Raw genomic sequence first — 26,510 nt, 5'->3', positions numbered from 1 at the left:
TTAAGAGAAAGCTGTTTATTCCTTGAGTCTGCAGGAAGTTTTACTTTCACAGCTCTAAACATGAGGTCTGAGTTCATCTTAAGCCCCTTCGACTGGAAATTCATCTTCAGAACCAAATCTCCATAACCCAGATCAATCTAAATCAGAATCTGACCCATTTCAAATAAATCCAGTAGTTTTTATTATTTATTTATTTATTTATTTATTTATTTAATTTATTTTTTAAAAGATTTTATTTATTTACTTGACAGAAAGACACAGCAAGAGAGGGAACACAAGCAGGAGGAGTGGGAGAGGGAGAAGCAGGCTTCCCGCTGAGCAGGGAACCCGACGCAGGCCTTGATCCCAGGACCCTGGGATCATGACCCGAGCCGAAGGCAGACACTCAACGACTGAGCCACCCAGGAGCCCCTTTTTACTTATTTTTTAAAAAGATTTTATTTATTTATTTGACAGAGAGAGAGAGAGAGAGAGCACAAGCAGGGGGAGGGGAAGAGGGAGAAGCAGGCTCCCTGCTGAGCAGGGAGCCCAATGTGGGACTCGATCTCAGGACTTGGGATCATGACCTGAGCCCAAGTTAAGACACTTAACCTACTGAGCCACCCACTGACTGAGCCCCATAAATCCAGTAGTTTTTATGTTCTGTATTTTACTTTTTATTATTATTATTGACTTTAGTGAGTTTATTCTATCCTGCCCTTTTGGGAAGAATCTTTGCCCTACTATAGCTCTTCATAATGTGCTTGAAAGCATTATTTTTATAATGTAGATTATTAGAATTCATTCAAACTATAGGGAAAAAATGTAATAACATTTTGGTCAGTAGTTTTGTTTTTTCTTTCTGAATAGGTGACATCACCAGAACAAAAGAACTCTACATTAAACCCTGTTTCTACTTTTTCTTTGAACTCAAGAGATGAAGACTTTGTGCTAGAATTCTCTGAGGAGTCCCTGAAAGAAAGAACTTTACCTGGTGACCTTCACTTCCTCAACTTAGTTACTATCATAGTCCTCTAATATCTCTCTGTGTAAAATGAAGTTTTTTATTTGAGAAATTGTTACTAAACTAAAAATAATCTTGGGACCAGATTCAGTGTCATACCCCTCAAGCTTTCCCACATCCTTTTTCTATTTCAGATGGTCCTTACTTCCAAATACAGTATTTCCTTCTAATTCACAGGTTCCTTCTTATTTTGCCTGTCAGTTTCTCATCATGGACCTCTGAAAGTCTCTTCTGTCATTACAGTTCTTCTCATAGCTCTGACTCCAGAGCCAGGCCCCTCAATTGCCCACTCCCCTCCCAGGGGAACGGTTCATTATGAATGTTTCATTTACACCATTAGTTGACTGTGGTCTAACCTCTTACTTTCCCCTGTTTTTGCTCTGGGATCCTGGCAATATCAGGGAGCTCTTCAGCTGCTGCTTCCATAGTTGTATTTCCAGGTCTCCATGTTTTCATATATTTGACTCTTCCCTATGAGTAATTTCCTGCTTCTTGGTAAGTACAGTACATTCTGTAGGATTCTTTCCACTAATTTTTCTTCTTTTTTTGTAATTTCACCAACGGATCTTCCCCTGATTCCAAAGCCATATTAGGTAAGGGGTGAAGTTGTACGTAATTTTTTTGGTCATGGGTGGATGATATAAAAAAGAAAAACTTTGTAATGTGAATGAGTAGTTGGGTTGGAAAAGGTTTACTGGGTGTGGTTGGTAGAGAAAACAAGGTAGGGAAGAGTCATTGTGGGAGGATTGGGTATCTAAACAAGTGAAGTGACAATGGAATAATAGATGATTTTCATAGTTAGACCGTGAGTCTTTCACTCTTTATTTTTAAAATTATTTATTTTTAATTTTTTATTCAAGTATAATTAACATGTAGTATTCTGTTTCAGGTGTATAATACAATGATGCAACAATTTTATACATTTCTCAGTGCTTACTGAGATAAGTGTGCTCTTAACTCCCTTTATCTATTTCACTCCTCCCCCCACCCATCTCCCCTCTGGCAACCACCAGTTTGTTCTCTGTATTTAAGAGTCTGTTATTTTGTTTATCTCCTTTTTTCTTTGTTTTATTTCTTAAATTCCACATATGGGTGAAATCATATGGTGTTTGTCTTACTCTGATTTATTTCACCTAGCATTATACCCTCTGGGTCCATCCATGTTGTTGCAAATGGCAAGGATTCATTCTTTTTATTGACTAATATTCCATGGTGTGTGTGTGTGTACTGCATCTTCTTTATCCATTCATCTAAGGATGGACAGTTGGGTTGATTCCATATCTTGGCTGTTGAAAATAATGCTGCGTAGACATGGGGGTGTATATATCTTTTCAAATTAGTGTTTTCCTTTTCTTTCAGTAAATACCCAGTAGTGGAATTACTGTATCATATGGTAGTTCTATTTTGAATTTTTTGAGGAACCTCCATACTGTTTTCCATAGTGGCTACACCAACTTGCATTCTCACCAACAGTGCATAGGGTTCTTTTTCTCCACATCCTTGTCAACACTTGTTATTTCTTGTCTTTTTTTATTTTAGCCATTCTGACAGGTGTAAAGTGGTATTTCATTGTGGTTTTAATTTGCATTTCCCTGATGATGAGTGATGTTGAACATTTTTTCATGTGTCTGTTGATCATAAGTATGTCTTTGGAAAATGTCTATTCAGGGGTGCCTGGATGGCTCAGTCAGTAAAGCGGCCGACTCTTGATTTCAGCTCAGGTCATGATCTTAGGGTTCTGATGTCAAGCTACATCAGTCTCCATGCTCAGCGGAGAGTCTGCTTGAGGATTCTATCATTCTCCCTCTGCTTCTCCCCCTGCGCATGTGCTCACTCTCTCTCTCTAAGATAAATATATAAATTTAAAAGAAAAAAAAGAAAAGTGTCTTTTCATATCCTTTGCCCACTTTAATGGAGTTACTTGTGGTTTTTTGGTGTTGAGTTGTAGTTCTTTATGTATTTTGGATATTAACCCCTTATCTGATATATCATTTGCAAATACCTTCTTCCAATCTGTACATTGCCTTTTTCTTTTGTTGATGGTTTCTTTTGCTGTCCAAAAGCTTTTTATTTTGGTGTAGTCCCAATAGTTTTTAATGTTGTTTTTGTTTCTCTTATCAGAAAAGACATGTGTAGAAAAATGTTTCTAGGGGAGCCTGGGTGGCTCAGTCATTAAGCATCTGCCTTCGGCTCAGGTCATGATCCCGGGGTTCCGGGATCGAGCCCTGTGCAGGGAGCCTGCTTCAACCTCTCCCTCCGCCCCCTGCTTGTGTTCCCTCTCTCACTGGCTCTCTCTCTGTCAAATAAATAAATAAAATCTTAAAAAAAAAAAAAGAAAAAAGAAAAATGTTTCTATGGCAAATGTCAAAGAAATTACTGCCTATGTTGTTTTTTAGGAGTTTTATGATTTTAGGTTTCACATTTAGGTCTTTAATCCATTTCAGGTTAATTTTTGTTTATGGTGTAAGAAAGTGGTCCGGTTTTATTCTTTTGCATGTAGCTGTCTGGTTTTCCCAACACCAGTTGTTTAAGAGATTTTCCCCATTGTATATTCTTGCCTCCTTTGTTATAGATTAATTGACCATATAAGTGTGGACTGATTTCTGGACTCTATTATTCTCTTTCATTGATATATATGTCTGTTTTTATGCCAGTCTTTTACTCTTTAATGAGGTTTTAACTTTTCTGTCAGTGTTGCTTGATTGACTTGTTAGAATTATAATCTAACATTATAGAAGAATATCTTTGGCTCACCTACTGCTCTACTACCTTCCCAAGTGATCTCCAGAGTTTATTTCCAACAAATAATAAGTCTGTCAAGAAGGTACATTATCATAAAATAGGAAACCATAGCATTGTCAGATAAAAACTTTAAGCTTATATACTTTCCATGTAGTAGTATTCATTCATTTATTTATTCAACAAATATTTATTATTGCTTTTTATATTTTCAGGAATATATCTATTACTAACACTGCTAAAAAAAGAAATTATTTTTTTATTTTTTAAGATTTTTATTTGTTTGACAGAGAGACACAGCGAGAGAGGGAACACAAGCAGGGGGAGTGGGAGAGGGAGAAGCAGGCTTCCCGCAGAGCAGGGAGCCCGATGAGGGGCTCGAACCCAGGACCCTGGGATCATGATCTGAGCTGATGGCATACACTTAATGACTGAGCCACCCTGGCGCACCTGAAAAAAGGAATTCTAAAACTCAGCTAAGATCTGCCATAACATGAGTTTACCAGAACTGAACTCTTATCACATACCAATAGATCAGAATAAGGCTAAATACCTTCTTTACCCTGAATGTTAACATACTAATTCATGAGTGTAGTAAATATAAAGGAAGTTATAGTCACATGGTCAGATAAATAAACCATGAACTTCAGTCTCTGGAGTAGGAATGTAAGGTTGAGCACAAACAAGTTCTGAGTATTTGTCCTGACTCTACCAGTCAGTAGTCATGTTACCTCTAGGTCTTGGTAGTCTCATCCGTAAAATAAGAATACTAAATCCCTTCTTGCCTGTAAAGTACTTTGAAAACTTAAGTGCTATATAAATATAATCTAGTGATTGGTGGGGGCGGGGGTGAATCCTTAGCTAAGGGGGAAAAGAAAAAGAGAAGGATTGCAAGTTCATCAACCTTAAACTTTGAGTCTCTTAAGCTTTGAAATCTTTATTTTTTGAGACTAAAATCATTAAAATTTTTTTATTATGGAAAAGGAAATAAAATTATTATTATTTTTTCAAGGCAAGTTGGTACTTTTTATTTTTTGTACAGATAGCTACTGGTTTTTAGAGCCTAGGTGATGACTGTAATACTTTTTTTTATTTAATCAGCTCTTTTTTTTTCCTCCCCAGTTATCAAAAAATCCAGTTCTCTGGAGAATAAGAACTTTCAAAGGCTTCCAATAGTAAGTAGAACCCGAGTTCCACTTATTACCTTGCCACCTGCTGAAAGGTCACCTGATTTAGATGCTTGTTCATACGTGATCAACTGTGACAGGCAAGAATCTTCTGGTTCCCCCCACATACTCAATTTGTGTGAAGATTCAGGAGTTCTTTCTTTTCGCTGTGGGCTTGAGGACCAAAGTGAAACTTCCTTCTGTAAAGAATCTAGAGAAATAACTCCAAGGGACGTTTTACTTCTCAATAATGTATCTACTCAAAGCAAGTGGCTGAAATATCAGAACATACCCCAGTGCAATTTGACTACTTCAAACAGAGTCGATAAGAAAGTAACAGATGGCTTCTCTGCTGAGGTTATATCTGGGACACATTTTAGTGACACAGGTGAAAAACAGAATGATGCTGTGAATAAAAGCTCTTTAGACTCTATGCATTTGCAAATGTTAAAAGGCATGCTCCATCAACAGCAGCAGGATTTTAGCAGTCAAGATTTGGTTCCCAGAAAGAAAGCACTCTCTTTGAGTATAAAGCAGACTTCCAAGACTGAAAAACTTCAAAACATGTTAAGAGAGTCTGCCTGCTATATCTACAGTGTAACAGGAAATTTACAGGTGAGGAAGTGTACCAATGTATCTTGGTGCATTTTTTCCAATAGTTACTGTCTGAATTTTAACAGAAGAATTACCAAAATCATATAGGAGCAATGATTTTACTCTTGGAGTGGATGGCTTTTTTTTTTTTTTTTCTTTCCCTTATTTGAGTTTTCCAGAACTCTAGGTACAGTCATATCTTCTTTGACTTAAAATCTTTCCTAGTAGTGTGAGCATTAAATGAAATTATATATTTGAAAGTGTCTGGTGCAGTGTCTGGCACATAATAAGTACTTAATAAATTATAGCTCCAACTGTTTCCACTTCCACTACTACTATTACTGTGATTGTTCTCATTTTTCACTCTCAGTTCAGTTTTGCCAATCAGATCATTGTTAAGGTAAAGTTACATCTTATTATGCATTGGTTGTGCACAATTATTGTAGTTGTAACCATAAATTGAAACACATAATGCACATAATGTTGTTCATATATATATACATATATATATATACACACATATATATGTATTTTTTTTTAAGATTTTATTTATTTGACAGAGACACAGCGAGAGAGGGAACACAAGCAGCGGGGAGTGGGGGAGGGAGAAGCAGGCTTCCTGCAGAGCAGGGAGCCTGATGCGGGGCTTGATCCCAGGACCCTGGGATCGTGACCTAAGCCGAAGGCAGACCCTTAACCACTGAGCCACCCAGGCGCCCCCATAATCTTGTTCTTATCAGCTAAGTTTTTCCTAGCAAAAACTAAAAACTTATTAAGGGACAGACAAAAAACATTTAGTTTTATTTACATGATTAAAAGTGCTATGCAATTCACAGCACTTGAATTGTGTAAAGACTGTTGAATCACAGACCTGTACCTCTGAAACAAATAATACATTATATGTTAAAAAAAAAAAAAGATAGCAGGAAGGGAAAAATGAAGCGGGGAAATCGGAAGGGGAGACGAACCATGAGAGACTATGGACTCAGAGAAACAAACTGAGGGTTCTAGAGGGGAGGGGGGTGGGGGTATGGGTTAGCCTGGTGATGGGTATTAAAGAGGGCACGTACTGAATGGAGCACTGGGTGTTATACGCAAACAATGAATCATGAACACTACATCAAAAATTAATGATGTAATGTATGGTGATTAACATAATAAAAAAATGCACATGCCTCAAAAAAAAAAGTGCTATGCATAGCCATTCTTGCTATATTACTGTCTCATTTAAAATTAGCAAATGATTTTCAAGAATTCTGAAAATTAAAAGAAAAATGTGTTAAATATATCTATAGAAAGTAATTTACTCAGTAGTAAACAGTATTTTTCTGGAGTTGTTATAATTTGAATTATTCCATTTCAGGAGATAAATGGCTCTGAGCTATGCTTCCCAAGTGGGCAGAAAATAAAATCTGCTTGTCTTCCCCAAAGGCAAATTCATATACCAGCTGTTTTTCAGTCTCCTGCTCATTATAAGCAGATTTTTACATCTTGTCTCATAGGTATGACTGTTGTCTTTCTATTTTATTATGATTAATTGCTGCTTAGTGTAAGTAGTATAGCTGCGAGAAAGCATAATATACTGTGACTTTTCATATTAAATTCTCTACTTGAGATTTGTTATTTTCCATGTTTCCTCCGGTTTTCAACAGTAACATATTCTAATTGCAGGTCAAATTGAGTTTCATAAGTGGGAAATGACAGTATTACCTTTTTCAAGTTATAATTTTTCATTTTTTTTAAACTAGAAGTGTTACAAATGGTTTTGTTAAGAAATTTTAAACATGATGCATGATTAGTTTTGATAGTTCTTTTTGTTGTACAACGACAAAACTTAACTTTAAAAAAGTGGATATTAGCATTAGGTTATAGATTACTCTGTTAAAAGGCTTTTTTTTAATTTAGCTAACAATACACATGATACAAACAATTATTTTGTATTTAGTTTTCATCTGTACTTATCTTTTTTTTTTTTTGTAGAACATCTAAATATATTGCTGTTTGGGTTGGCACAGAGGTTGCACAAAGCTCTTTCAAAAGTTGACATATCATTTTACACATCATTAAAGGGAGAGAAACTGAAAAATGTAGAAAGTAATGTGCCATCCTGCCATCATCATCAACCTGCAAAACTTGTCATGGTTAAAAAGGAAGGTCCAAATAAGGTATTGTTCCCTTCCTTGCCTGTTGCCCCACCAAAAACTTGTAAAAAGTGTAGGTACCTGTTGCTTTATGACAAGCTTAGTTAAAGATCAAGTCTTGATTAGGAGCCACTTGAGGTGTTAGTAACTAACATACAGTAAACTCCCAGGAAATTTTTATTGAAAGATTATCTGTGTTCTAGGATACAAAAGTATGAGTTAAGATCATCCTTCAAGGGGCGCCTGGGTGGCTCAGTCGGTTAAGCGACTGCCTTCGGCTCAGGTCATGATCCCAGGGTCCTGGGATTGAGCCCCGCATTGGGCTCCCCGCTCAGTGGGGAGCCTGCTTCTCCCTCTCCCATTCCCCCCTACTTGTGTTCCCTCTCTTGCTGTCTCTCTCTCTCTCTGTCAAATAAATAAATAAAATCTTTAAAAAAAAAAAGATCATCCTTCAGATTGCTTAGGAACTTATTACATAGTGGTGGATGGAGAAAGAAACATAAAAGGAAATTTTGTATAATAGTGTAACTGATACAGTAGGAGGGATATGCCCAAGTTACAGTTAGAGCACTGAGAAAAGATTATCTCCCAACCTGACGTCTTAGAGAATGCAGAGATGAGCCTGAAAGAAGTGAAAGTTGAAGTAGTCTATTATGTAATCTCCAGTATGAGTAAAAGATAAGGCCTTAGGAATATAAAACATAATAATTTAATTTACATTGCTGATAATGTATTATTATAGAAGAAGTCAAGTTAGTAAAATGTTTATGTATTTCATATATAAATTTAGATATAAATTCAGTTGTCAAAAGCAAGAATTTTTTTTTTTTTTAAAGATTTTATTTATTTATTTGACAGAGAGAGACACAGCGAGAGAGGGAACACAAGCAGGGGGAGTGGGAGAGGGAGAAGCAGGCTTCCTGTGGAGCAGGGAGCCCAATGCGGGGCTCGATCCCAGGACCCTGGGATCATGACCCGAGCCGAAGGCAGACGCTTAATGACTGAGCCGCCCAGGCGCCCCAAAAAGCAAGAATTCTTAAATATAATATAACCATAGAATAAAATATAGAACCATCAAGTCTTTTTTTTCTTTTTAAGATAATTTGATGACATTGTTGTCATGTGTACAGTATGTTGTGTGTAAAGGTTAGGTTATGGAGTAGAAAACACATCATTATCTGAGTTTTATTTTTTTTTTAAAACAGTATGCATGTGTATATTTTCATGTGCATGTGCACACACTTATGTGAATGACAAAAAAGGCCAAAAGAAATGCACAAGGTATTTCTTGTAGTTGTTTCTGGGTAGCTTTCTGGTTTTCTATAGTGAACATTTTAAATGGGGAAAACAATAAATTTTATTTTTCAAATAAGCTTATATTCTCAGGATAATGTAATTTTTTGATAAGGAGAAAATAAATGGAAAGGTAGGTGGTTTTAAATTTTAATGTGTTTAAATTGATATTAATAAAAAGATTAACTTGTATAATGAATAATTTATTGGAGTACGTTAATGCCAGACACAAGTCTTGACAAACACAATACAAAAACAGTAAAATATAAAATTTCTCTTACTAAATTGTAGTATCTTTTTCCTCTTAGGGTCGTCTCTTTTATACCTGTGATGGACCCAAAGTTGACCGATGTAAATTTTTCAAGTGGCTTGAAGAAATGACCCCAGAATATTTAACACAAGAAGACTGTCTACCTAGCATGGTTTTAAGTGATATAAAGAGTATTGGCTTATACTTAAGAAGTCAAAAGATTCCGCTCTTTGAGGAATGCCAACTTTTGGTGAGGTATGTTTCTTGGTACCAAATAATGCCTGTAATTATATCAGAAAATAATAACCTTACATGATTGTCATCATTTGTTTTTTTTTTAAAGGTTTATTTATTTATTTTAGAGAGAGAGTGAGAGAGACAGCGAGTTGGGGGTGGAGCAGAGGCGCGGGGGGGCAGAATCTCAAGCAGACTCTCCACTGAGCATGGACCTGAGCTGAAATCAAGAGTCAGATGCTTAACCAACTGAGCCACCAGGGGGCCCTGATTATCATTAGTTTTAAAAGAGATTGAGATAGAAAAAATATCTAAAAGTATCTAAAGCCTCAGTTTTTCTAACTGTAAAATGGGAATAATTTTCTAAAGCTATATTTGGCCCCCTCTAAACATCAAGCAGTGTCAACAATATGAAGGTGACTGGCAGGCATGCTATTTTTCTTATCATTTTTTAAATTAATTTTTTAAGATTTATTTATTTATTTATTTGACAGAGAGACAGCAAGAGAGGAACACAAGCAGGGGGAGTGGGAGAGGGAGAAGCAGGCTTCCCGCAGAGCAGGGAGCCCGACGTGGGGCTCAATCCCAGGACCCTGGGATCATGACCTGAGCCGAAGGCAGAAGCTTAATGACTAAGCTACCCAGGTGCCCCTCTAATCATTTTTATATACAGTCACAATCAACCATAAGAATAATTTTTATCAGTGCAGGATAATAGTGGTCATTCATAAGCCTGAACTAGGTAGTTTTATAGGGTAATAGAATACTACATTTTGTTTTGTTTTATTTTTATTTTTTAAAGATTTTATTTATTTATTTATTTGAGAGAGTGAGAGAGAGCACATAAGAGGGGGAAGGGTCAGAGGGAGAAGCAGACTCCCTGCTGAGCAGGGAGCCCGATGTGGGATTCGATCCTGGGACCTGGGATCCTGGGATCATGACCTGAGCCGAAGGCAGTTGCTTAACCGACTGAGCCACCCAGGCGCCCCTGTTTTGTTTTGTTTTAAAGATTTTATTTATTTGACAGAGACAGTGAGAGCAGGAACACAAGCAGGGGGAGTGGGAGAGGGAGAAGCAGGCTTCCCACTGAGTGGGGAGCCCAATGTGGGGCTCGATCCCAGGACCCTGGGACCATGACCCAAGCCGAAGGCAGACGCTTAAGGACTGAGCCACCCAGGTGCCCCCAGAATGCTACATTTTGGAAACATGTCTTATAAAAGTGGGATTATCCAAAATGTAGCTATAATGAACATTTGCATGGTAATTTAATAACATCTATGGGGAGTTTATACATGCTCTGCACTCTCCTAAGCACTTTGCATGTATTATTTCATTTAATCATCATAATAACCTAGAAAATAGGGAAATAATGGGGATAATTTATTATAGTTATTAAAACTGAGATATACTCTTTTATATACTTCTTGGATACTTTTCCTATCAGTCTCTTTTAAAACTAATAATTCTGTGATGGTTGCTATTTTCTTCCTTTGACACAATACTTTTTTATTTTGTGTACATGTATGAAAGTACATAAACATACATTCACCCTGGTTCTTTCCTTTTAATATTGTATTTTAAAGATGAAAAGAAAAAGATTTGTACCTTCAAACTTCCACTTATAAAGTAAGTCCTGGAATTATAATGTACAGTATGGTAACTGTAGTTAATAATACTGTATTATATATTTAAAAGTTGCTAAGAGAGTAGATCTTAATAGTGCTCCTCTTAGGCACCTGGGTGACTCAATCAGTTAAGCGTCCAGCTCTTGATTTTGGCTCAGTTTCTGATCTCAGGGTCATGAGATCGAGCCCCACATTTGGCTCTGTGCTCAGCGGTAAGTCTGCTTGAGATTCTCTCTGCCCCTCCCCCACCAAATACATAAATAAATTTTTAAAAAAATGCTCATCACAAGGAGAACAATTTGTACCTGTGGTGATGGATGTTAACTATACTTACTGTGGTGATCATTTCATAATATATACATATATCAAACCATTTTATTGTACATCTGAAACTACTATAATGTTGTATGACATTTATATCTCAGTAAAAAATTTGTACCTTAATACTTAAATTCATTTTTATTTTTTACTCATTTTTCAGAAAAGGAATTGATTTTCAAAGAAAGCAGTATGGCAAACTAAAGAAGTTTACTACTGTAAATCCTGAATTTTATACTGAACCTAAAAGCAAACTTTATCTTAAGCTGAGTCGGAAGGAAAGTTCTTCAACATACAGCAAAAGTAAGTTAATTGATCATTTTGGTAACTGAGTCTAGCCTTGTATCTCAGTTACATAACAGCTCTGTAAATTCTTTATATTAAAGAGGTTTTATAAAATACTGTTTAATAGTAGCATATATTGTGAATTATTGTATAATAAATTGGACCATTTCCAAAACGCATATTTTAAAATTTTAGTTTTTTAAAAAACTTTACTAAAGGATCCTCAAATCTATTTAATTTTGTTTAAGAAATTGTACTAGCTTCTCAGCATTATATAAATAACTATATTAATTCAGTTGTACTCTGACCTAATATCAAAAATAAACTGAAAATGCAATGATTTTCTTGATATTTCTGTCATTGCACAATTTGACAACAATGGACCACAAGTTTTATATATTTGGAAGTAAAATCCTTAAAAGAATTTTTTCTAAGGTGTTTAGATGCGCTAAATTGGGTTAATCATTATCTTTGGTTTCATGACCTACTCCTATCATTGGTCCTCATGTAGCTTGCTTTAATTATTTAGTTATTTTAAATAATGTAAGTGTCTGTGAATCTATAAACCAAAGCAAAATCAAGTACCTTTATAGCTACCTACGTTTAATATAGAGTAACCCCAATAACTCATCTGGCTGTCTCTCCTAAAGTGATTATCATTTTCATCCCTGTGTTCATCAGCATCTTGCTTCTCTTTGTTTATAGGTTTATATAAATGAATTCCTAAAGAGCATACACTTGACTATTGAACAACATAGGTTTGAACTGTGCAGGTCTACTTATACATGACTTTTTTAATAAATTCAGTACAGTACTATAAATATATTTTCTCTTATGATCTTTTTTTTTTTAAAGATTTTATTTATTTATTTGACAGAGAGAGACAGTGAGAGAGGGAACACAAGCAGGCGGAGTGGGAGAGGGAGAAACAGGCTCCCCGCTGAGGAGAGAGCCTGATGCGGGGCTTGATCCCAGGACCCTGGGATCATGACCTGAGCCGAAGGCAGACGCCTAACGACTGAGCCACCCAGGCGCCCCTCTCTTATGATTTTCTTAATATTTTTTTCTATCTTTATTATAAGAATATAACATATAATTCATATAACACACAAAATATGTGTTAATCAACTGTTTATGCTATCTGTAAGGTTTCTGGCCAGTAGTCTATTAGTAGTTAAGTTTGGGGGAGTTGAAAGTTATATGCAGATTTTTGACTGCGGGAGTTCAGCACCCCTAACCAGTTGTATTTTAAATTTCTGAATGAAGGAAGCATTATATTGATTTGTTGATTGCATTCTAGCACAAACTTCATGTTGCAGACCAAAAACAAAACTATTTAAGATAGACTACTTTGAATAGCACTAATGTAAATCCATAAATTTTAGGTTAGTATGGATTTATTTCCTATCCTTGAACATAACTACCTTTTAAAAGAGGCCTATAAACTTGTCCAAGGTAATTTAATTACATTTATTTCATGTTTCCCTTTTAGCATCTTCTGGATTTTTCTCATTAATATATTTCATCAAAAACTATTTTGAATGTAGGTCTTTGAATGGTAAACCTCCTAAGCCTTGAATACTTGAGAATATTTTTATTGTACATTCATATTTGAATGATAGTTCTGCTACATTTAGAATTCTAGGTTTTAAGTTCTTTTCTTTTTTTTCTTTTTTTTTAAGATTTTATTTATTTATTCATGAGAGACAGAGAGAGAGAGAGGCAGAGGGAGAAGCAGGCTCCCAAGGAGCAGGGAGCCCGATGCGGGACTCGATCCCAGGACGCTGGGATCTTGACCTGAGCCGAAGGCAGACGCTTAACCATCTGAGCCACCCAGGCGCCCCTTAAGTTCTTTTCATTTAATACTTTGGGCCTACAGAAGCAGCAATTTTATATGTTTTAAGTAAATATTAACATACTTGGTTATGTGCTTGCTGTTGAAAAATCTGGTGGCATTATGATTCTTACTCCTTTACATGTTATTTGCTCTTTCTGGTTGGAAGCTTTAGAATTTTAATTTTTCTCTGACTTTTAGTCTTATATTTCCCTATAATGTATCTAAATAAGAGTTTTTCCTTTTTCTCCTCTTGGGCACACTGTTGGCCTTTTAAGTCTAAAGTCCTCTATCTCCAAACTCATCCAGTATAAGCATTAAATATATATAGCTTTTTGTATGTCATTTATATCTCCATAGGGTGTTTTGTTTTTTTGTTTTTGTTTTTTTTTTAAATACTGAAGTCAGGGCACCTGGGTGGCTCAGTCGGTTAATAAGTGTCTGCCTTCGGCTCAGGTCGTGGTCCCAGGTCCTGGGATCGAGCCCTACGTGGGGCTCCCTGCTCAGTGGGGAGCCTGCTTCTCCCTCTTCCCCTTGCTTGTGCTCTCTCTATCTCTCTCTCTCAAATAAATAAATAAAAGTCTTAAAAAAAATACTAAAGTCTTTTATCTTTTCTATTTTTTAAATTCTGGGAAATTGATTTCCACTATTTCTTCAAATAATCTTCATTTTATTTTTATTTCTCTCTCTAGGACTTTTCCAATATTAGCATCTTTGACTCTCAACATTTCTTTTATATTGTCTGGGCTTTTGTCCCTTCTTCTTTCTGGGAAACATCCTCAGTATGGTCTTCTAAATTGCTTAGTTATTCCTCAGATATATCCATTCTGCTGTTTATCCCATCAGTTATAACTTTATTTCAACTACAATATTTTTCAACCTAATATTTTTGTTCATTTCTTTTTCCTTATTTTCTTGGTCTTATTTTGCATTGCTACTATCATCTCTTATCTCATAAAAAAAATCTCTTTTCAGGCTAAATTTAAATTATTTGTCCATCTGTTCTGGTATTTCCTTTTCTGTAGGACTCTGTAATCCAGTATGTTTTTCTTTGAAGTCTTTGTTCTTCTTAAATGTCTCATTATTTTGGCCTGTAAACGAATTTTCCCCTGGTGGTATCAGCTGCTGTTTCTGGCAATGCAAATGGGTGAAGGTGGACCCCAGCCTGGTTAGCTCCAATGAGGTCAGGGAGTTGGGTTTAGTCCCAGATCTGCCATTTACTGGCCTTGTATCTATGGATAATTTATTTAACTTCTTTGGGCCTCAGTCTTCCTTCATCAATAAAATGGTGATAATAATAGCACCTGTCTGACATTTAAAATGTCTGTTGACCCAGAATATAATATGTGTTACTGTGTGGGGTTTTTTGTTGTTACTGGTTTTTTTTTTTACTTTATTTTTTTTTATTATGTTATGTTAATCACCATACATTACATCATTAGTTTTTGATGTAGTGTTCCCTGATTCATTGTTTGCATATAACACCCTGTGCTCCATTCAATACGTGCCCTCTTTACTACCCTCCACCAGGTTAACCCATCCCACCACCCCCCTCCCCTCTAGAACCCTCAGTTTGTTTCTCAGAGTCCATAGTGTTGTTATTGTTTTTTTAAGATTTTATTTTTTTTAAGTCATCTCAGCACCCAACGTGGTGTTCAAACATACAACCCTGAGTCACATGCTCCACCAAGCCAGCCAGGTGCACCAGGCTTATTGTATTTTATTAAAAAAATATATATTCCCATAGATACATGACCTGCCAATAGATTCTTATCTATTTGTCTAACTCTGGTGGCAGTAGTTATGTAGTTTGCTGCCCTGTTTCTCTATCTTAAAGTCCTCCTGGCAGTCTTTGTTTTAGCCAAAGACTAAATTAGCCTCAAAACAAATCCTGGAGTCAGCTGTTCCAAGAGTGATAGGATTATTCCATCATCCATTAATTAATGTCCTAGCTGACCTTCGACACTCAAAATTCCTCTTTGTCCCCTTGGTGGTGAAGTTGGGGTTATCCTGGGAATCTGCTGGGAAAACTCTTCCTCTCTCCCCCAATCCCAGAATTCCTTTCTATCATCTATAAAGGATTAGGAGTTTCCTAAATTTGTAAGATTTTTATCATCATCCTTTACTATTCTCTTTGTGGCTTCTGTAAGAATCTCACTGCTCTGAGGTAGGCATGCCTTTCCCTTTCCCACTGGCTGTTTTTTAACATTATATTAGATTTGTATTTCAAATTTTTCCTGCCATATCAGTGGGATATAGAGAGAAAGGAAAGGTGGACAATTTTTTTCTGTCAACTATATTGAATTGGAGATCTTTTTAAAAATTGTGGTGATGGTTAGATTAAATAAATATTAGCAAATAAGGAATAAATTGTTTATATGTTACCTCAGTTGGCATTTTTTTTTTCTTTTTGAGAGAGAGAGACAGAGAACAGGGGAGGGGCAGAGGGAGAGTGAGAGTCTTAAGCAGGCTCCAAGCTCAGCGCAGAGCCCCAGGTGGGGCTCGATCTCACGACCCTGAGATCATGGCCTGAGCTGAAATCCAGAGTCAGATGCTTAACTGCCTGAGCCCCAGGCGCCCGGCAAATATTTTTAAAAATTAAATATAAAATATACTATAATATAAATCAGCTTTTTCTAAAGTATAAACATTTTCTAAAACAATAGTTCTATGGGGGTATTGATAAAAGTCAATGTAAAAAAAATAGATTCTGTGTTTAAATAAATTTGGAAAATGCTGTGTTAAGCAAATAACCTTAATCTAAGATTTTTCAGAACCTTAAATATGCTGATGCATTGGACTTCCCAAGATGGGAATGTAGCCAGTAAATGATCTTTTATGATGCAGTTGAGACTCGTGATTTGTCAGTTAATTTTCAAAGTTCATTTAAGTTAAGGATTATAATAAATAATGCATATGAACATTTAAACTTAAAATATTTGAATATATTTTTATTTAATGATCTTTTGATGAAGAATTAAGGCTTTTGCTTAGACTATGGGTTTTTTGATTGGTGATCATTTTTATCTTGTATATACCATACCCACAAATACACCACCCATAAAGATTTACCATTCTGGGGCACCTGGGTGGCTCAGTTGTTAAACGTCTGCCTTCGGCTCGGGTCATGATCCCAGGGTCCTGGGATTGAGCCCTGCATCGGGCTCCCTGCTCAGCGGGAAGCCTGCTTCTCCCTCTCCCACTCCCCCTGCTTGTGTTACTGCTCTCGCTAACTCTCTCTCTGTCAAATAAATAAATAAAATCTTTAAAAAAAAAAAAAAGATTTACCACTCTGAATTCTTAAACATGGAGCAAGAACGTGTGAACCAATCTAAGTGTAGAGTGATTTAAATTTTTTCAATCTCTTCTAATCTTTTACATATATCTCATCTATACTTGAGTCAAAGGCAGTTTTTTTGTGTTTTGTGGCTAAAATTTTTAAAGCAAATCTTAAGTCTTTCTAAATTATTTAATTTTCTTAAAGCAACAATTATTTTTCTTCATACTCATAATGGTTCAAATAATATCTGATTAAGTTATAATATTATAACTAATCCAACTGGTATAAATAAGTTTTAGAACAAATACAATTGACTCTTTGTATTAACTCAACTGGTGGTAGAAACGGTGTACAGGTATTCTGGGAAATAGCCTACTAGCTATGAGTACTCAATATGCTGTGGAGATGGCATGTTATACAGAAAGAAGAACATTAATTAATCTAGAGCATCAGTTAAGTAGAAGTCTGTTAAGAGAACTTGTATTCTATCCACAGATTGCCAACTTTATTTGTGCATGAAAACCATTATATGGCAGAGCATCTTTTTAGACTAATGTTCTACCTTGGGAAAGTCTGATATAGCTATAAAGTTGTTTTATAAGAAAGATGAGTTAGATGTTATGTTGCTTTATTTATATTTTTTAATATAATCATAAAATAACTTTAAAAACATAAAAGTAATTGCATTAAAACATGAAAATGTTACTTATTCAGATCTTAGTTTGGGTGGAATCTGGTAGATAATAACTAATTTTGGTTTTGGAGAAATAACATATGACTAGGCATGTAAGAAATCCAAAGTAGTTTTGAATTGAGCATAGTTCTGAGTTCTTTAAAAAATGTTTGTCTTGGGTGCCTGGGTGGCTCAGATGGTTAAGCTTCTGCCTTCGGCTCAGGTCATGATTCCAGGTCCTGGGTTCGAGTTCTGCATCGGGCTCCCTGCTTCTCCCTCTGCCTCTCTCTCTCTCTGTCTCTTATGAATAAATAAATAAAATCTTTAAAAAAAAATGTTTGTCTTTTCAGATGATCTTTGGGTGGTTTCAAAAACCCTGGACTTTGAATTGGATACTTTTATTGCATGTAGTGCTTTCTTTGGACCATCATCTATCAATGAGGTGGAGCTACTACCTTTGAAAGGTTATTTCCCCTCTAACTGGCCCACTAACGGTAAGTGTTATCATGCCCATATTAATTGATATTAAAAGAAGAACGATAGACATAAGATGCATTGTGAGCAAGGATGCTAACTTTGTGTGGGATTATTTGATTAAGGCCAACAAAAAGCCAACCACCTCGGGGCGCCTGGGTGGTTCAGTCGGCTGTGTCTGACTCCTGATTTCAGCTCAGATCATGTTCTTAGGGTTGTGAGGGTGGGGCTCTGCACTGGGCTTGGAGCCTGCTTAACATTCTCTCTCTCCGTCTCCCTTTGTTCCTCCCCTCTGCCCCCCTCCCTGGCTCACACACACTCTCTCACAAAAAAAAAAAAAAGCATCCATCTCTATTTCCTGAAAATATGTGTAAAAGTTGAATATATAAATATTTCTGCAGTTCAAGTCTCAGAGGGCTAACAATATAATAAAATCTTGAACCCTCACTTAAGTATTTGTTAAAGTTGATTTGTTTTTTAAGATCCATCTATTTATTGGGGCACCTGGGTGGCTCAGTCGGTTAAGCATCTGCCTTCGGCTCAGGTCATGGTCCCAAGGTCCTGGGATTGAGCCCCGTATCGGGCTTCCTGCTCGGTGGGAGGCCTGCTTCTCCCTCTTCCTTTCCCCCTGCTTGTGTTCCCTCTCTCGCTGTCTCTCTCTCTAATAAATAAATAGAATCTTAAAAAAAAAAAAAATGCATCCATTTATTATTTGAGAGAGAGATAAAGAGAGGTGGGGGGGCATAGGAAGAGGGAGAGAGAATTTCAAGCAGACTCCACACTGAGCACGGAGCCCAGTGCGGGGCTCGATCTCATGACCCCGAGACCACAACCCTCAGCCGAAACCAAGAGGTGGACACTTAACTGGCTGTGCCAGCCAAGCTCCCCTAAAGTTGATTTTTATATAACTGATTTTTAAAAATATAAACATTAAAAGTATAAAGAAGAATTTTCTTAAATCATTTCTTACATTAAGTTCTGATTCTCTTGGTTTTTTTAATTCTTTTGGTTTATTTTTCTAATAGGGTACACTTAGTAAACACATCATTTCTTTTTACATTGAGAAGGTCTTGTAGATTTTACAGGGATTTTGCCAGCAATGGAACAGGAAGGTATGATTTTTATTTTGAGAAAGTTTTAATAAGATAGTAGGCTACCATCCTTATTATTATTTTTTTTATTTTTTTAAAGATTTTATTTATTTATTTGACAGAGAGAGACACAGCGAGAGAGGGAACACAAGCAGGGGGAGTGGGGGAGGGAGAAGCAGGCTTCCCGCGGAGCAGGGAGCCTGATGCGGGGCTCGATCCCAGGACCCTGGGATCATGGCCTGAGCTGAAGGCAGACGCTTAATGACTGAGCCACCCAGGCACCCCCATCCTTATTATTTTTTAATAAAGGAAGTTTTAGTAGCCTGAATCCCTATCCAGTTCTAAGAATCTATAGATTTCTTTATGCCTCTTGATCTCTGGAATAATTCCTGATAGTTGAATTTGGTCTATAATTAGAGACACAACATTTAATGATTCACTTTAAGTTTTTTTTTTTTATTTTTATTTTTTAAGATTTTCTTTATTTATTTGTGAGAGAGAGCAAGCACAAGCAGAGGGAGAAGCAGGCTCCCTGCTAAGCAAGGAGCCCGATGCGGGGCTCGATCCCAGGACCCTGGGATCATGACCTATGCCGAGGGCAGATGCTTAATCGACTGAGCCACACAGGCGTCCCCATTTCAAGTATTTCATATACATTTTTAACTTTTGATTTTTTTCTTCAGGAACTGAAAAAGCTAGTCAACTAGCTTGAGTCCAGTAAAAGCCTAATTACCTAAACATTTGTTACTTAATATGTCACTTTCATATGCATATTTTCGTATTTATTGCAGTTCTTTCCCCCATATCAGCATTCTAACTTTATGCTTTCCATATTTTCCTATAAAATAGTTGAACAAATAAAATGTTCAGAAATTACACAAATAACTACTGTACAGCACAAGATGGTCTGCTTATTAGTTGGAACTGTCAAGCAGTGTCACCGTGCACTAACTCAGAACAGTTGTTCTTGCTCATTAGCTGACGTATAGAAGTCTAAATTTTATTTAAGTTATGCAATTTATGGATACCCATTATGAAAAGTATGAATAAGCGGGTAGTATTGTAGTTTAATGGATAAAAGGACCTCCATATATACTTAAGAGTTTATTTTATGTCATGTGATTAATTCAGTAGCCAAGCTCTGAGTTATATGAACATTTGGGGAGGGGCGGAAGGCAGAGGGAGAGAGAATCCTAAGCAAGCTCCATGCCCAGCACAGAGCCCAACACAGGGCTCGATCCCATAACCCTGAGATCACAACTGGAGCTGAAATCAAGTCAGATGTTTAACCAACTGAGACACCCGACTGAACATTTTTAATAGTTTTTTTATGATCCATTTTTTTATATTAAATGTTCATTTTCTGCATTCTCTCTACAGTAGTGGTCCATGCATTGTTGGTTTGTAATGCTAGCACAGAGCTGACCACTTTGAAAAACATTCAGGACAACTTTAATCCAGCTACTCTACCTCTAACACAGTACTTGTTAACAATGTAAGTCATTATTTTACCCTTGGGTCATTGGTATTCCAAAATGTGACTAAATGTGAATTTGAAAATGAAATCAAAAGTACATTACATAAATTTTTGCCAACAATATTCTTATTATCTTTCAGAGACCATGAGATTACTGTTAGTCACTAGTTAAAAATAAAAGGATGTTACTGCAATTTTTTTCCATTTGTCAAGGAATAATATTTTAAGGACTTTTTTGAGTGTTAATTTTTTTATTCATTTGTATTTTTATGCCTCAAATGATTTAATATCTAAAAGAATCCTTTTACAGGTTGAATTCAGTAATGTATATTGATGCTAACTTTATTCTTGACATAACCTATAACTTACTTTTAATTTTTCAAGTACCATACCCCTTTTTAAAATATTGGAAGTGATATTCTATTAAATTCACTAAAATGGTAGAAAAAGTATAGTTTCTAATTTGGAATTTTATGGAAGTTCTAGGTAAAAAATTAAAATCCTTCTGATTCCATTATATTATTATCTATCTTTGTTATTTAATCTTTGAAATGAATTCATTCTATATAGAATTTCTTTATAGAAATAGAAATAAAGCCAATTTATTTATTGCAGTATTACCTGAAATAGAGGCTATATTAATTATCTGTCAGCCTTATATAGTGGAACATGGGCTTTAGGTCAGTGCACCACTTATTATCTGTGTGCTTTTTGGGAAAAAATTTAATATTTCTGTATCTTTATTTGGGGTAATTACTTCCTAATGTTGTTTTTAAGATTACATCAAATAGTATGTAAAATGCTCAGCATAGTACTTGCACATAGTTGATGGTCAACAAACGTTAGTTCTTTTCTCTTTCCCCCTCCTTCAGATTGGGGCATATATGCATTTATGCCTTTAAAAAAATGTTCTCTGGGATGCGTATGAAGTGAAGGTTAAGCTATGAATAGGTTTATTTACCTATTTCAAAAACCGCTCATTTTTCTTTGATTTTTTTTTTTTTTTGCTGCCTTTATACTAGGTCTTCATCAACTATAGTTAACAACAAGAAAGTCAATAAGAGAAGATTTATCCCACCAGCCTTCTCAAATATCAACACAAAATTTGAACTTCTCAGCCTAGAAGCAACGTTGCAGTTAGCTAGTGAATTAATTCAGGCACACAAGTTAAATAAGGATCAAGCTACAGCTTTAATTCAGATAGCTCAAATGATGGCATCCCATGGAAATGTTGAAGAAGTGAAGGAACTGCAAATCCATACCCTCCCTATCACGATCATACATGGTAAGAAGTAAGAAAGATAATAGTTTTAGTGAATATCCTGTTATATAAGCTTTTGTAACTTAGCCTGCTTGTAATTTCCTAGTCAGACAAGATTCCAGAAAAACTCTGCATAGATTATTTTGAATCTGAACCTACTTTAGTAAACTATTAGATGAGAGCAGAACTGACCACCCTGAAAGGGAGAATAGGCAGCGTATCTGATGAATGAGTAGCATCTTGCACTCATTATTCACAGCATCCAGATGTGATCTAGATATCCATGTGTTGCACTATCAGAGTGAACTTCAACTCTGAGCAGCAAAGCCTTTTATTAATTCCTAGTTAGTTTACTCTTTCATCCTCCCCAGCAGCTATTCCAAACCTTCATTCTCATAACCCCTCCTGGCCCCTGCCCCACTCTCTCTGAAACTGATCTTGCCTCTAAAACAGGAAATGGAGCTTATAACAGAAACTCCTCTCAATATCCTGCCATCCTCCAGTTTACCTAAGTTTGAATCTATTTTTTAACCCCGTTTGGTTCTGTCCCAGTAAGGGAGCTTTACTTTCCCCTCTTAGAGCTAATTATTCTATTTGGATTCTGTCACCCCTTTAGCTCATTTCCTCTCACAGACCTCCACTCCAGAGCTGTTTTGTGCTACTTTGAGGATTTACATCACATCCACCCTGTTGACCAAGCTAGATGTCTGGGAGTCATCCTTGATTACTCTTTCTCTCTAGATGAAGTGACTCTCTTAATCCTCCTCCTACTCTCTTTTTATCTTCCCTCATCAGATCAGTCACTGAGATGTTTCCCTTCTAGTGTCTACCTTTCTTTCATATCGGTTTTCTTCTCTCCAGATCACTAGCATCACCTCAATCCCAGCCTTCACCATACCTTCATATAGCCTACTGGTGAGAGGGTGGGCTCTCAAGCTAGAATCCTGGGTTTATATCCTGGCTCTTTTATTTATTAGCTATATGATCTTGGGCAGGTTACTTATCTTTTTAATTTCCTGCCTTGTAACGTGGAGTTGATAATAGCATCTGTCTCTTAGGATTGGAAGATTAAATGAGTTAACTGGTTGGTAAAGGTCTTAGAATAGTGCCTGTCACATGGGAGGCACTCAGGAAAGTTAGCATGTATTAGAGTATTGTAACAATATTGTAACAGTTACTGTCACACCACTTTCTAATTGATCTACCTGTAGTTTTACCTTTCTTAATATTTTCACTTAAGTAGTTTTTACAAAATACAATCTGCCTAAGTCAGTTCTGTTGCTTAAAATCCTTTAGGGACTGTCCCTGGCCTACAAGACAAAATTTAAACTTTTTAGCCATACCATGCAGAACTCTTATGATTTATCCTCTTGCCTATCTTGTCAGCCTCGTCTCTTGCCTATTTGCTATAGGCTGTATAGAAATAGGTAACATCTACATACTTTGTCATGCCTTTGCCTAGAATGACCCTTTATTTAAGTCGTCTGGATATCTTATGCTGAAAGACTTCATTCTGCTACTTCTTATTTTTAGGAAACATTCCCATCTCCACCAAAGCAGAAAGGAATGTTCTTTTTTTAATTAATACCATAACAGTGTTACTTACCTTATCATTTTATCATTGTTCCTTTACTTTATCTGTTTTCCCAACTAGACTAGGGTCTCATTAAATGTGGAGATCTTTGGTTATCTCCTTATCCCCTGTGCTTAGCACATAGTGGCCATTCAGTGAATATTTTTTGAATAAATTAATTTAAACAGAGGAGAGAGGAAGGCAGATGGATGAAATGTTTCTTGTGCTTTCAGAAATTTATTTATGACACTGCCTTTATTTTTTCCCCTTCCTTCAAAATAATTAGGTGTTTTTGGATCAGGAAAGAGTTATTTGCTGGCAGTGGTGATTTTGTTTTTTGTACAGCTATTTGAAAAGAGTGAAGTTCCTACAGTTGGAAATGCAAGACCATGGAAACTTCTCATTTCTTCTTCCACTAATGTAGCTGTGGACAGAGTACTTCTTGGGTAGGTATGACTAGTGTATTTAAGTAGCTAATATTTTATTATTTTATTTTATTTTTAATTTTTTAAAAAGTTTTATTTATTTAGTCTCTACCCCCAGTGTGGGGCTTGAACTCAGGACCCCAAGACCAAGAGTCACATGCTCCTCCGACTGAGCCAACCAGGCACTCCTAAGTAGTTAATATTTTATTTTATTTTTTTTTATTTTTATTTTTTTAAGATTTTATTTATTTATTCATGAGAGACAGAGAGAGAAGCAGAGGGAGAAGCAGGCTCCCAAGGAGCAGGGAGCCCGATGTGGGACTCGATCCCAGGACCCTGGGATCATGACCTGAGCCGAAGGCAGACGCTTAACCATCTGAGCCACCCAGGTGCCCAGTAGTTAATATTTTAGGTTATTGTTGAGAGAGGCAATCCATCATGGGCCCTGAGTGTCCATGCACATTTTTGCTGGGTATGTCAAAAATTCCAGGCCTTAGTCTCTGACTCAAGAGCCAGCATCAATGAAACAGTAATAAACTAAGTTTATTAGGTTGTAAGTAGGATAAAATCAAATACCAAACCTGACCATTTTGGCACAAAGATAAGATACTCACTAAAAAGTTCAGTCATGTAAGACTAAAATGTATATTGTTGAGGGAGGCGATCTGCTCTGGGACCCTGAGCATCCCTACTGGGATGCTAAGGATGCAAGGCCCTGACCACTATTACCCAAGACATTTCTCAGTGTTATGTTTGCAGCAAGCAACCTTGACTGACAAGGTAGTATCTCCCTCCAGGACAAAGAGCAGGTTTGCTTGCTGATTGTTATAAGAATAGTGGCTCTCCAAGTTCAGTGTTCTTTTCTGCAGCTCAGCACATTGCATGTGCAGGCATCCATCTGGACCTTCTGTATCTTTCCACTGGACTTGGGGGCCAAGGGAAACCAGTGCATATTTGTGGATGCTTATGCTGTTTCCTGTGCCATGAATAAAAATCCTTTGTCTCTGACTCAAGAACCTTGGAAGTAGGCTAAAATCGCAGAACCAACTTATAGGTTATTCTCTTATATACCTGTCTGTATGAGCATATAATAGTAAAATAGCTGATCAGTTTAGTCAAATTAAGTTTTTGATTTTAATAAGAGGGATATAAGGAAGATAATCACAATCTGTCCTGCAGGTATAAAATTTTTGTGATTGTGTAAAATTTTATTAAAAATGCAAAGAAAGGGGCACCTATATGGCTCAGTCAATTAAGCAGTTAAGTATCTGACTCTTAGATTCGGCTCAGGTCATGATCTTAGGGTCATGAGATCAAGCCCTCATTGGGCTCCACCCTCATTGTGGAGTCTGCTTGTTCCTTTCCCTCTCCCTCTACCCCTCTCCACACTCGCATGCCCGCTCTCTCTCTTTCTCTCTGTCTCTAAAATAAAATAAATACAGTCTTAAAAAAAATTTTTTTTAATGCAAAGAAAATAGTATATATTTTACCAATATCTCAATGTTTAATTATCTGAATTTTGACATAAATGACAAAAGTTTGATTAGGAGAAATAACTCATTATTTCAAAATGTGTAGGCTTTTTAAAAATTAGCTTTTATAATTACATAAATGAATGCTTAAGGTGGAAAATATGCAGACTATACGGATAATATATTTCTTTAGAGATTTTTTGTGCATACACACATACTCATTTATTTTCCAAACTTAGCATTCAACATAATGTATTATTTATTTTGTGTCCTGTTTTTTTCACATAAAGATTAAGTATTGGAGTGCCTGGGTGGCGCAGTTGGTTGAACGTCTGACTCTTGGTTTCAGCTCAGGTCATGATCTCAGGGTTGTGGGATCCAGCCCTGCATGGGGCCCTGTGCTCAGTGTGGAGTCTGCTTCAGATTCTTTCTCCCTCTCCCTCTGCCCCTCCTCTGCTCTCACACTCTTATCTCTCTCTCAAATAAATAAATAAAATCTCCCTTTTTTTTTTTAAGATTTTATTTATTTATTTGACAGACACAGCGAGAGAGGGAACACAAGCAGGGGGAGTGGGAGAGGGAGAAGCAGGCTTCCCACGGAGCAGGGAGCCTGATGCGGGGCTCGATCCCAGGACCCTGGGATCATGACCCTAGCCGAAGGCAGACGCTCAACGACTGAGCCACGCAGGCGCCCCAATAAATAAAATCTTAAAAAAAAGATTATGGTATCAAATCCTCTTAGAAAATATAATTTTTCTTAGCTCTGTCATATGCAAGGATCTGCTTATACTTTTTTTTTAATTTTATTATGTTATGTTAGTCACCATACAATACATCATTAGTTTTTGATGTAGTGATCCACAATCCATTGTTTTCATATAACACCCTGTGCTCCATGCAGTACGTGCCCTCCTTAATACCCATCACCAGGCTAACCAATCCCCCCTCCCCCCTCCCCTCTAAACCCTGTTTGTTTCTCAGAGTCCATAGTCTCTCATGGTTCATCTCTCCCTCCAATTCCACCCACCCCCCCCATTTTTCCCTTCCTTCTCCTAATGTCCTCCATGCTATTCCTTATGTTCCACAAATAAGTGAAACCATATGATAATTGACTTTCTCTACTTGACTCATTTCACTTAGCATAATCTCCTCCAGTCCCGTCCATGTTGATGTAAAAGTTGGGTATTCATTTTTTCTGATGGCTGAGTAATATTCCATTGTATATATGGACCACATCTTCTTTATCCATTCATCTGTTGAAGGGCATCTTGGCTCTTTCCGCAGTTTGGCTATTGCAGACAT

The 26,510-nt window shown here is 36.6% G+C and overlaps 1 protein-coding gene across 1 annotated transcript in view; it reads left to right on the top strand.

The window, feature by feature from the left end:
• Window positions 1-26,510, top strand: part of ZGRF1 (zinc finger GRF-type containing 1) — a 101,136-nt gene that overhangs the window by 49,129 nt on the left and 25,497 nt on the right. Inside the window, exons 13-22 of the mRNA XM_035030297.1 lie at window positions 850-973; window positions 4,865-5,523; window positions 6,866-7,004; window positions 7,483-7,667; window positions 9,245-9,441; window positions 11,527-11,666; window positions 17,786-17,929; window positions 20,381-20,495; window positions 21,500-21,762; window positions 23,598-23,757. Of these exons, the coding sequence (XP_034886188.1) occupies window positions 850-973; window positions 4,865-5,523; window positions 6,866-7,004; window positions 7,483-7,667; window positions 9,245-9,441; window positions 11,527-11,666; window positions 17,786-17,929; window positions 20,381-20,495; window positions 21,500-21,762; window positions 23,598-23,757 (2,126 nt within the window). The remainder of the gene's footprint in view (window positions 1-849; window positions 974-4,864; window positions 5,524-6,865; window positions 7,005-7,482; window positions 7,668-9,244; window positions 9,442-11,526; window positions 11,667-17,785; window positions 17,930-20,380; window positions 20,496-21,499; window positions 21,763-23,597; window positions 23,758-26,510) is intronic.

This window comes from Mirounga leonina, unplaced genomic scaffold (genome assembly GCF_011800145.1).
Source record: "Mirounga leonina isolate KUSES-001 unplaced genomic scaffold, KU_Mleo_1.0 Mir_357, whole genome shotgun sequence".
Lineage (NCBI taxonomy): Eukaryota > Metazoa > Chordata > Mammalia > Carnivora > Phocidae > Mirounga > Mirounga leonina.
The sequence above is the reverse complement of the archived record's forward strand: the minus strand, read 5'-3'. Positions and strand labels throughout refer to the sequence as shown.